This window comes from Sphaeramia orbicularis, chromosome 4 (genome assembly GCF_902148855.1).
Source record: "Sphaeramia orbicularis chromosome 4, fSphaOr1.1, whole genome shotgun sequence".
NCBI lineage: Eukaryota > Metazoa > Chordata > Actinopteri > Kurtiformes > Apogonidae > Sphaeramia > Sphaeramia orbicularis.
In genome coordinates this window covers 46,728,606-46,741,517 of record NC_043960.1, presented here as the reverse complement: position 1 = coordinate 46,741,517, position 12,912 = coordinate 46,728,606, and the positions used below count along the sequence as shown (strand labels likewise).

The following is a 12,912-nucleotide window of genomic DNA, read 5'->3' as shown; positions in this document are numbered from 1 at the left end:
GTTGTATTAGTGATATTTTTGTCCACTGTTCAGGGTTCCCATGCAAGTATGGAAAGTATGGAAAAGCATGGAATTTGATTTTATAAATTTCCTGGTCCGGAAAAGTAAATGGAAACAAATGTATGGAAAAACATTCATGTTTCCAAGACTGTTACCACTGTTCTATTTTCTAAAACATAAAATTATGAATATCTAAAAAAAAAAAAAGAAATGGATCGATCTGTTTTTTAAGGTGCTTGCTAGCGCAGCTGAAATGTAGTAGTAGTAGTAGTAGTAGTAGTAGTAGTAGTAGTAGTAGTAGTTTTATTTCGAGGACATAGAATCATCAGATAACAAAGAATCATACAATATGGTCAATTTTTTTTTTTTTTCTGCGTTCGAAAAGGAGTGGGAAGAAGTATAACTTATTTACTCCCACCCCATTTTTACAAACTAATAATCAAACTAGATCTGCTTCCTTTGCATATTTTTACAATAACACAAAACATCCATACAAACCATTCATATACACTTTTTTAGTCACCTCACACACAATCAGATTTGCATAATCAACTGTTTTTAATATAGACTATAATATTTATGTGCACTTTAAATATTTACTCCAAATACAATGATCAATAAATGTGATGATATCTTCTTATCATGATAACCAATTAACTACAATAATATTTTATTTTATGCATACTTCTGTGTTATAACTAGATTTTCACTTATTCAGATGTCACTGGACACCCTCTCTATGTTTAAGAGATGTTCAATGTTCTATATTTTGATATTATAGTGGATTTATTCATCCTTTTAAATGCACAAATTGAAGAAGACATTTTTTAGTTTTGCTCCAGATTATTCCACAAATGTACCCCTCTGACAGAGATACATCGGCTTTTATGTTCTTCATTCATTCATTCATTCATTTAAAACATTCACTGAGACCATCAGGATGTTCTTTTTTTTTTTAATCTTTGAGACATAGAACCTGAACTTGAATGCCAGCTGAAATGTGGACTCGTCTGACCACAGCAGAACTCGTATAGTTCCCCCTCCTTATGTTGTATAGTTTTCCAAATGCGGCTGCAGACTGTGATAAGTAATAAAGATTGTCTGAAGTCCTGAGCCCGTGTCCATGATGGTACGATGACACTTAATCATGTGATGCCAAAGGTCACACACATTCAACAGTGGTTTCCACCACTGGCCTAAGACACTGATTTCTCCTCCTGAATCCCTGAATCTTTTATCAATATAATTTGCAGTTTTCAGTGAAAAATCTTCCTTTTGAATAGAGTGACAGTTCTGTTGTAAATTGGTGAATCAGGACCCATCCTTGTACAGACTACTCCTTTGTAAAATGCTGTTTTCATGCCCCATCATCATCCTCTCAACTGTCACCAATTTACCTTATAGTTGTGGGACCTGACAGAACGTTATGGAAGGGTTACAGCTTTATTTTGTCCCTGAGTGTGCTGCAGGCATCAAAATCTAATTGTATTTATATTAACGAAATACAAAGAGGATGGTCTGTAGAAACATTGAAAATGTATTTGTTGTCAGTTTGATAAAGGCTAGAGTGAATTGTAGTTCATGTTTCCAACACACTCTTTGTGTTTGTCATAGGGATCCATTTTCTTGTTCTTTGCTGGTCGAATAGAGGAGATTAAAGGCAACCTGGATGCTGTGAGTCAAATCATTGTTATAAAACATCTCTTACTAGTTTGTTTTTTCCTGCACTGTGTTTCCTAGAAAAGGCAAATACAAACCACAAACAGATGAGTCTCAGTCAGTTCAGCTGAAACACTTGCACAAAGATCAGCTGTGATGATGATCTGCATGCTGTTTGGTTTCTTTATTGCAAATCTACTGCACATTGTAATCTAGATTAGACAAAATCTGAATTTCCTTTTGAACTGCAATTTCTATGCACTTTTGACATTGGACTTCATATAGAACGCATTACAAGAAATAATACTGACCCACTCAGACATGATGGTTTCTGTACTGAATTCCCCACTGCATATTAACATTTAAATGTCAGAGTTCCTTAGTGTCTGTTTATGTTTGTGCCAGGCTATTAAGCGTTTTGAGGAGTGCTGCGAAGCCCAGCAGCAGTGGAAACAGTTCCACCATATGTGCTACTGGGAGCTAATGTGGTGCTTCACATACAAGAGACACTGGAAGATGGCCTACTTCTATGCCGACCTGCTCAGCAAGGAGAACTGCTGGTCCAAGGTGAGCCTCTGCAGTGTCACATTACATAGAATAATCCATAAAATAAATAAGTACAGATGTAGGCAGACCAACCAAACTCAGTATGAGTCAGTCCAGTTACAGTTGTGTTCAAAATAATAGCTGTCACTAAGCGGATCAACCACTGTTTTTGCTAGAAATTATACTTCTACATGACAAATAACTTACTGGTAGGTGTTAGCAGAGTGACAGAAAACCAACAGATGCAACAGTTGTGACATGCATGCTGCTGACTCTGTGTGAACTGAATCATTAACTGAAAGGCCATGTTCAAAATAATTGCAGTGATGCGTTGAGTTTGGGAGGTAATTCAGCTGTGAAAAACCAGGTGTCATACAGGAGGCTCTTATTTAAGAAGAAAGGCAGAAAATGTTGTACATGCATTTCTCTCTGAAAATCAGAGTAAAATGGGTCTAGGGGCCGCAGACAGTTTGTCAGAAGACCCAGAGGACTGTGAGGATAGTGGAGCATGGTGGCGCAAGCATCATGATATAGGGATGTTTCTCATACTGTGGTGTCAAGCCTATTTATCACATAACAGGGATCATGGATCAGTTTAAATACATACAGTGGCTTGCAAAAGTATTCATACCCCTTGAACTTTCCCACATTTTGTCACGCTACGACCACAAACATAAATATATTTTATTGTAATTTTATGTCAAAGACCAACACAAAGTGGTATACAAGTGTGAAGTAGAAAGAAAATGATACATGATTTTAATATTGTTTTACAAATAGAAAACTGTTGGCGAAATGACAAGCAGTCCTCTTCAAGCAGGGTTAGGCTATAAAAACATTTCCCAAGCTTTGAACACCTCATAGAGCACTGTTCAGTCAATCATCCAGAAATGGAAAGAGTATGGCACAACTGCAAATCTGCCAAGACACGGCCATTCACCTAAACTGAGTCAATACTTTGTGGAACCACCTTTTGCTGCAATTATAGCCTAATCCTGCTTTAAACTTCTCCACAACTTCATCCCTGACCTGTCTGGTGTGTTCCTTGGACTTCATGATGCTGTTTGCTTCCCAATATTCTCTCTCTAACCAACATCTGAGGCCATCACAGAACAGCTGTATTTGTACTGAGATTAGATTACACACAGGTGGACTCTATTTAGTCATTTGGTCAACATTTGATCATTCAGCAATGATCAGGCAACTTCTGAAGGCAATTGGTTGCACTCAAGAGAAAAGGGGGCTGAATACTTTTGCACTCTGCACTTTGCAGTTTTTTATTTGTAAAAAAAAAAAAAAATTAAAATCATGTATCCTTTTCTTTCTACTTCACAATTGTATGCTACTTTGTGTTGGTGTTTGACATAAAATTCCAATAATATAAATTTATGTTTGTGGTTGCAACTTGAAAAAATGTGGAAAACATCAAGGGGTATGAATACTTTTGTAAGACACTGTAGAGATACTTGAAGAGGCCTTATGTCAAAGAGGAAACGCGCTTGAAATGGGTTTTTCAACAAGACAATGACCCCAAACACACCAGTAAGTAAGCAACATCTTGATTTTAGACCAACAAGATTATGGAGTGGCCAACCCAATCCCCAAAACTTAATTCAGTAGAAAACCTGTTTGGGGACATCAAAAATGGTGTTTCTGAAGCAAACCCCAAGAAATGCAGAGGAATTGTGGAATGTAGTCCAATCATCCTGGGCTGGAATACCTGTTCACAAGTTAGCTGACTCCCTGCAACACAGATGTGAAGTAATTCTCTGAAGCAATGGTTATACTACTAAATATTGGTACAGTGACTCACAGGAAAGATAAATCTTCAAGCATTTTTCAGTTTATATAGTAAATGAGTTTGTAAATTAAAATACAGACACTGCTATTTTTTGAACAGCCTTATGTTCCTTTTTCTTCACTTTCTGTAAAGGCATAATACATTTGAAGATTTTTGTTCATGTTTTGATTTGGAATAGAATGTGCAATGTTCCCAATGCATTTGTTTGCATGGAAATAAAAGCTATTGTAAGGATTTTAAGCTTTGCTCACTTTTTTACACACACTGCTTATTTTGAGCACAACTGTATACGTCCAGTTACAGAATCATAATACCATTTCATCATTCTAATAAAATATAACTGATGTCATCGGAGTCTCAGTATGTGATGACCATGGTTCACAAGTCAAAATGTGTTTTAAGACGGGATAATAATGAGCTGCTGAAAAGTAACTGAATGTGCATTAAATAAAAGACCAAAACTGATCTGCTCCCTCATATGGAAATCAAATCTGTTGTTTCCATCAGTGTCAACAGCACAAATAACCTGATTTTCTCTAATCTGATCTGGGATGTTTCCATATGTTTTTGTTCATACAGCCAGGCTTATAGTGCTTGATTCCAATTCATCGACTTGAGTTTTGCAGCCCTGAACTACACACAGCTATAATTTTTTCTCTCTCCTTTTCTTATTTGAAGAGAAAAGGCAGGATTGCAGCAGTAACCGCTTTTTGCCCTCCCTTAGGCTACCTATGCATATATGAAAGCCGCCTACCTCAGCATGCTGACTAAGGATGATTGCCTAACCTTCGGAGAGACTGCGCTCACTCTGTTCAGGTATGAAAAAAGAGCTCAGACATTACTGAAACCACCCACAACAACCACAGTTAATACAGACCATTCACTATGACAGTGTTTGACAGATAATGGTAGATGTATATGGCACTATATCTTCTTCCAGGAAGCAAATGTCTTTGGTGGAAGGAAGTTAGCAAATAGAAAAGATTAGTTTCTATTACAGCACAAATGCCTATTAATGTGTTCATCGATAGTAAATAAAATAAATATCAACAAATTGAAACTTTGATTTTAGGAGTTTTGGATTGGATCTGACATGTGTAATCAGTTGAAATATGTTTAAATATTCCCATGTATTTCATATTTCAGGCAGGTCCCAGGGCTGAAGCAAAAAATAGCCGGTAAATCTTTACCAACAGAGAAGTTTGCCATCAGGAAAGCCCGTCGCTACCTCGCAGAAAACCCTATTTGTCTTCCTGCTCCTCCACTGGTCAGTACTGGACGAATCTGTCTATATTGTAACATGCAGTATGAATGAATGTTTACATGATTATCACTTTGAATTTGTGTATCATTTGTAAATGGTTAAAAACACATCAGGGATTGTTTCACACAGACACTGTCCCTTAAAGATATTATCCTTTCCTGTTGTCTTCATAGGATAACGTGAAATCTGCACATCCGTATTCAGCTGAACCTCCTTTGTCTTGTGTTACATTCATTTCCGTCATAGCCTAATCTGGTATCCACAGTCAGAAGATCAATGTCATGGTGACAAGAGCTAAACCTAAGCCAGGGTTACAAAGCACAAGGTCCTGAGGTTCAGAATAATGAGCACTAAAGGCTTCCAAAGGCAAAGTGATGTTTGTACCCCCTGTTATGACATTCCAGACATCACCCACAGGCAGATGTTGGAAGTTAAAGGAGGAAGATGCTCAGCAGCTGCATCTCTGTGGTAGAATGTTTCATAGTGAAGGTGTTCAACAGCCTCTGCTACAGGGAAACTAATACAGCCTGTTCATAGTCGAGGGTTCAGTCTTTGTCTTCCTGTTCAACCATGGGCTCAAACCTAAACTCCTTTTAGTTTTCTCTTCTTATTCTTGCCTCATGTTCTTTCATGTCATCCAGAAGCGGAAGGATGAAGAAATGAATTTATAATATTCATGATAAAGTTCGTGTCTTCGTAAACCATTCTTGTGCTGTCATGCTACTTCAGTTTAATCAGGCCGATTATAGCTTATCACTGATTAATCAACATCAGCCAATATGTAACCGATTTATTAACTTTTTTGCTGCAGAGATTCTGTCGCTTGCTGCTCCTGTGTGTGTGTGTGCTGCCCAGAGAGTCAGGGGAACAGTAAAGTGTGTTGGTTTCACTTTCACTTCTGCTCAGACAATCATGCTATCACCCCCACACACACACGCATACGCACACACGCAATCACAGAATCACGGACCACTGAACTTCAAGCGGGTCCTTTATTTCCTGTCTTTCATTATTGGACACACTGATTAATCCAGGTGTGCCTGATTAATTAGTAGTCACAACAAGAAGTAGCAGGCACACCTGGATTAATCAGTGTGTCCAATAATGAAAGACAGGAAATAAAGGACCCACTTGAAGTTCAGGAAGTAGTGAGGCTGTACATAAAGGCCATTGCTCCAATCAGGAACAACTTAGGACTCACGTAATTCACTGTGCACATGCTCAGTTTAGTCCTTAGTCCACATGGGAAGTTGTAATGCTGTGAGGCAGACACATCAAAATTTGTGAGGGAAAACATAATTTTGTAGTAAGTAATATTTTCTGCTCTAATTATTTTTGTGACTGCATAGCTTGCTTTGTAGTTGGACTCATTAAAGGTAGGTGTCACCTACATTTTAAAGAATGATTTACTAAACAATTTTGGCATAAAAACTACATTTACAACCCATGGTTTCCCACAGGTCGCGTACTAGTCTAATATAAGACTATTATACAGCTTTTGAAAGTTGTGTAAATTATCTTTAAACACATACATAAATAAATATAAACTAATTATCTACAAACAAAGATTTATGCAACTGTTAATCCACCTGTTCACAATTATCTAATATGAGATTATTATATCCTGTGTAGATCACTGTTCTTATTTCATATATAGGCCAATATATCAGTTATCGGCCAATATATTGGATATCCGCTTTTTTTAGCCCCCAATATCGGTATCGGCATCGGCCCCAAAAATCCCATATCGGTCGGGCTCTACTGGGAACTCTGGCTTCCTCCCACCATCCAAAGACATGCACTGATAGGTTAATTGGTTAATCTAAATTGCCCACAGGTGTGAATGGGAGAGTGATTGGTTGTTTGTCTCTGTGTCAGCCCTGCGGTGAACTGGTGACACGTCCAGGGCGGACCCTGCCTTCGCCCATAAGTAGTTGGGATAGGCTCCAGCGATCTCTGGGGCCCTAGTGTGGATAAAGTGGGTTCAGATGATGAATCAGTGAATATTCCATTAACATAAAAGCCCAGAACAGACAAAACTAAGTGCACTCCCATAAACACGTTTAATGTGCATTTTGAGGTTTCGCATCTGAAAATATTTATGAAAATAACAAAATATAAAAAAACATATACTCCTTAAGCTTCATTTTGCAAAGATGTTTTTCTACTTGTTTGAGGGGGTTTTTTTTGCATAAAGTAGCTTCTGTTGAAGTAATTTAGTAACAGTAAGATTGTTACAGATTTTATTTATTCTTTCACTGTTATCAATGATTGTTGGGTCCAATTTGTGTCATTTAGGAGATGATGTACATCTGGAATGGTTACACGGTCATCGGTAAACACAAAGACCTGACTGAAGGCATGCTGAAAACACTGGATGACGCACAGGCTAAACTCGAGAGCAGCCCAAGTATGTGACACCATTCATGTACTGTTAAATATCCTAATTTATATTCCTTTGAAAATAACAGATCAAAGTATTTTTTTACTTGTTTATACTGTTCTGATGATGCGAGTGAGATATGAATTTAGGCAGTATGTTTTTGGGTTGACTGTCCTATAGGGAGAATTTCTACAAATTTAGCACAACTGGTCACTTAGATTGAACTGATTAGAATGAAAGAGTCAAAGGTCACAATGAAAGCACAAAACACATTATAGGCCATGACTCAACTAGAATAAAATGATGAAGTGACATTTCATATCCAAACATCAAATGTCAGCTTCTCCGTGACATTATAGTTTTCTGCCAAAAAGGCTTTTCTGTGTTTTTTCCTCTTATGCCCGTATTTCCGTCTTGGTTATTATATGTGACTTGGCGATTTGTGTTTAGTGTTATATTTGGTCTTTTTGTTTTGCAGGGACTGAGTTCTCCATAGATGATCAGTGTCTGCTGAGTCTTCTCAAAGGCCTGTGTCTCAAACACCTGGGGCATCAGGAGGAGGCTGAACACTATTTCACCCTTGTCCTCTGCAAGTAAGCCACTGCCACAAACCTACGCACTATGTACCATATATACATACAGAATGTCAATGTACTCCATCGAATATAATCAACACAACCTTGCACTGATATAATTACCATTTCAATTCATCCATTCTCAGAACATCGATAAATACATCTAACCAAATGTTTTCCACCATTTCCCCTCTCAGTAGTTTGGGCAAATTCTGAGAGTGTTCTGCTAGATAATGTCACTTTTTGTTCAAAAAATAAACATGTAGCACAACAGCTGAAGGCAGTCTTTGTTCACACTGATTTCACTTCCACACATTAGTGCTCTTGTTTGCCTTCATCTGCAGTGAAACCCAAATCAAGTTCGACCACTACCTGGTTCCTAATGCCCTGCTGGAGCATGGCCTACTGTGTCTGGAACAGGGTAGAAATGATGAAGCCATCAAACTCCTTGAAGCAGCTAAGTAAGTCTTTAACAGAATATGTCAATATCATCTGTACTCATGGTAACCAATGTAAGGTACTAGTGTGGCTGATGTAGACGGATTCTACCACCTACTGTGTTTGTAGTGTTAATCTCTACCTAACCAAAAACTTCAGAAGGGTCTAAACACAAGTTCTAAAGAAGGACTTTGGCATTTTTGTGGCCACCATAGTGGAGGATCCTCAATTCACCGCTTCATTGAGTATTATACACTAGGGCTGCAGCGACTAGTCAACTAGTGGACAAATACAGCTCTGGAAAAAAAATAAGAGACCACTGCAATTTCCTCTGAAATCAGCATGATTGCGTGCATGACAGCCATTCCACTCCCGTGTCTGTTGAATTCCAACACAAGCACACCTTATTCTACTTAATAAACACCTGATCCGTGTCTTATTTAAGAAGGAGAAGTATGAAAACCACTTCTGTGGCCATCACTATCTTCTTGCAATAGGCAAAAACACTGCTATTAGTACTGTAAAAGTAATTGGAATCAAAAACGAGTTATTGAAAACTACTCAACAATGCTCTCACAGTGTTCCCAAACTCTGAGGACTGGTTTTTCTATCAGGACAATGCTCCTTGCCTCAGCTAGGTCAATAAAGGGGTGGACGACGGACCACCAGATGAAGATCCTGTCATGGCCAGCCCAATGTCCCTACCTGAGCCCACTTTGAAAACTTCTGGAACATAATCAAGAGGACAATGAATGGTCACAAGCCACTGAACATTGCTGAGCTTCTTGAATTTCTATGCTGGGAGCTGCATAAAGTCCTCCAACAGCAATGGTGAAGAACCAAGACACTTGAAAGCTGTAAATGAAAATCAGGGTTATTTCACTAAATATTAAGTTCTGAACTTTCCCCAAGTTACAACATTAGTATTGTGTTGTTTAGAAATTAATATGAACTTGTTTTCTTTGCAATATTTGAGGTCTGAAAACACTGCATATTTTTGTTATTTTGACCATATGTCGTGTTCTGCAAATACATGCACTAAATAACAATATTTTTATTTAGAATTTCGGAGAAATGTTGTCAGTAGTTTAGAAAATAAAACAAAAATGTTCATTTTACTCAAACACATACCTATAAATGGTAAAATCAGAGAAAGTGATAATTTTGCAGTGGTCTCTTATTTTTTTCCAGAGCTGTAGTCAATAATCGTCTAACTTAGTAGCTGACAGGTCGTTAGTGATGTCATGCACTTTTGTGTGAAGAAAAATGTTTATTTTATTGCTGATTCCAAATCTTGAGTATTTTGTTGTTTGTTTAAAAATCTTTATTAGATACTGAAATTGTTATACACAAAATGCAATTTTGTTTGAGGGGAAAAAAAGTATTTTATTGCTGTAATATTTGTTGAATATTGAATTGAAAATTTGTGTGACAAACTTTGTTATTTTTCATTGTTGCTGTGATTGTTATTGTTATTTGTTTGTTATTTATTTTTTAATATTGGGCGGAGACCGAGACAGTGCACACTGTGTTTCATTGCCATGGTGCTTGTACCCTGAAAGCACATGACAAATAAACTTGATTTGATTTGATTTATCCATTGTAATTGTTGTGCACCAAATATTCTTATTAAAGGAAAGAAAATCTGTTCCATCGTTGCAATAAATATAAAGAAACTAGTCATTACATTAGTCGACTTGTTGCAGCTCTATTATACACTAAACCTTTGTTTGTGAATGTTTCTGCTCTGTCTCTTTCAGACAAAATTACAAAAACTACTCCATGGAGTCACGGACACACTTCCGCATTCAGGCTGCTTTGCACAAGGCTAAGGGCAATGGGGAGAATGGGATCCACACCCCCACCAGCCCATAACAGACACAGGAGGGCACACTAGAGCAACACACAGCGTCCTGATATCCCCCAGTCCAGCTCGCCTGGCCTGGCTCAGCTCTGCCTGGCCCAGCTCAGCTTGGCCTGGCCCGGCTCAGCTCGGCCTGGCTCAGCTCAGCTTAACTTAGCTTAGCTCAGATCAGATCAGTCCAGCCAGAGTGGCCAGAGTTTGGGGCATCTGTATATTTCATTGGGAGGTCAGGGGAAGAGAAATCCTCATTTTTCTCATGTGTGCCACACTTTTGGGACGAAAACAGCTCCATTTAGCCCTGATGGATTTACACAGGATATCACACCCTCTTCTAAGAATAAATTATGATGAACTTCACTTCCTCATGTGCTTTGACATAGAGGCAAGGTAAATATTGTGCCTATATTTTGGAGCAGGTTAGTTTGTCTAGTGCTGTGGCCACCTATGAAGGGTGCACAAGGGTACAAAATAAGGTCAGATTTATTCAAAGTTTGTCTTCAAAAATGTACTCTGTGCAGGGTAGTGGACATGGACCTGATGATGCCAATATACAAAACAGTCCCTATAAATTACTGACATAAACTTCACCCGACCAGCAAACACATCTACCTAGTTCCTTTAAAGCATCTTTTTTCTTCAAACTAAGATTATTACATGACTTGAGCTGATGGAAGACAACACTCACACAACACTCAACACATGTGTTGACATAGTTTACATACAAGACACCAGGTATGTGATTCTTCATGCAACTTACCATATTTTTACACTACATAACCTATTGTTCGTAGTGTTTATCTGAGGGTTTTTTTTTTGTTTCATTATAATTTTTTTCATTTCCTTGAAACAACATGTAGAGACTCAATGAAACTATATAGACTGCTTTTCTTACAACCACCTTCTGAAGAAATGATCATACCTGTGCAATCCTGTTGTACTTCACACTGTTTAACAGAGCTTTGTATATGAGCCTTCCACACAAACTCTTCAGTCACAATTGACTTAACAGTGAGAGTTGTTCTTTACGTAAATACTGTATACTGTAAATGGCACCTTTTACACAAATTGTCCTGTTTTAAGGGGACAGATGAATGTGTCTTTCAGAAAGGCAGACTCCCTCCTTTTCTCCTCCTGGTGTGTGTGGGATAGGCTCCAACAGTACTTGAGCTTGAACAAACAGGCCATTGACGGCATGCAGCAAAAGACTGCCTGCTGCATCTTTAGTGAATGAAGAAGCTTCGAACGACAACCACCAGAGTCTCCCCTGCTTTGTGATCCGCTGCTGCTGCTCTGTATTTTGCCATGCTTGACTAGAACCACCTATAAAAGAACTTCAGTGTCATAACCGCAGTCTTTTTGGTCAAGTAATATTTATCTGTAAAAATGACCAAGTATTTGTAATGATTGAAATATTAAGACTTAAAGGGGTCAGCTCTACTTACGTTGGTGGTTAGGTTGTGTGAAGTGTCCCAGCAGGAGTGTCCAAAGCTGAGAAACTCACATGGTGTCTCAAGTGCTCTAATTAGAGCACTGCTGATTTATTGATGATTAGACTAAGGATCGTGAACCAAGACCATGACTAGTCCATTTAAAGTTTGTTTTTTCCCCTAATGGCCTAAAAAATATATATTCCTGATATTGTTCTAACAGCAGTCACTGAAATATTTTTTTAAAAATTTGATTTTATTTCCTGGTACGTAATTAAAAATCCCTTTTCTTTTAAATTTCCCTTTGCTTGTACTGATATTCTGTAGCTTTAAGGAATTCTAACCAAATGTGGCATTGTGTGATTACAATCAACAGATTTTCCTGGGGGACAGCTACCACTGAGCAGAATGACATTTCTGTACATATTGAATGTTTCTACTGTAATTTAAGATGAAGAGAAGCAACTTCAAAAATCTCATTTTGTGTTGTCTTTTTGTCATATGCACCACAAGAACACACACACAAAAAACAGTGTTTACAGTACAAAGTGGCAATATTTCCAGAACAAAGAGGGCTGTGCTTGCAGATGTTTGCGCTGGCTCTCGTATGTGTGATCTAACCCACAAGGCACATTGAAACCCATCTCATCCTGTTAATATGCAAAACAAATGGCAGCCAGGGAAAAGAAGACAAGAGATACTAGGATGGTACACATCAAAATTAACTGAAAAAAGACAAATTAGCCAGTCAGATATTTGATAAAAAATGGGTCATTATGTGGTATTTTGATGCTGGAAGTGGTAAAAGCAAAAGTGCCCTGAAACTGCAATTACAAAGACTCATTTTATCGATTTTGCCCTGTGTTTATGTTTTTAGCGAAGGGCAATGTGATCGTTAATATGATTGGCTTGTGAAAAAAGCTTCCTGGACGTACGAGGAAGTTCATTGGCCAGC

General features: G+C 38.0%; 1 protein-coding gene across 1 annotated transcript in view; it reads left to right on the top strand.

Moving 5' to 3' along the window:
- Positions 1-12,434, top strand: part of ttc39a (tetratricopeptide repeat domain 39A) — a 40,943-nt gene extending 28,509 nt beyond the window's left edge. Inside the window, exons 14-21 of the mRNA XM_030131753.1 lie at positions 1,615-1,674; positions 2,065-2,226; positions 4,731-4,822; positions 5,153-5,273; positions 7,569-7,680; positions 8,132-8,246; positions 8,573-8,689; positions 10,427-12,434. Of these exons, the coding sequence (XP_029987613.1) occupies positions 1,615-1,674; positions 2,065-2,226; positions 4,731-4,822; positions 5,153-5,273; positions 7,569-7,680; positions 8,132-8,246; positions 8,573-8,689; positions 10,427-10,541 (894 nt within the window). The 3' untranslated portion in view covers positions 10,542-12,434. The remainder of the gene's footprint in view (positions 1-1,614; positions 1,675-2,064; positions 2,227-4,730; positions 4,823-5,152; positions 5,274-7,568; positions 7,681-8,131; positions 8,247-8,572; positions 8,690-10,426) is intronic.
- The last annotated feature ends 478 nt before the right edge of the window (positions 12,435-12,912 follow it).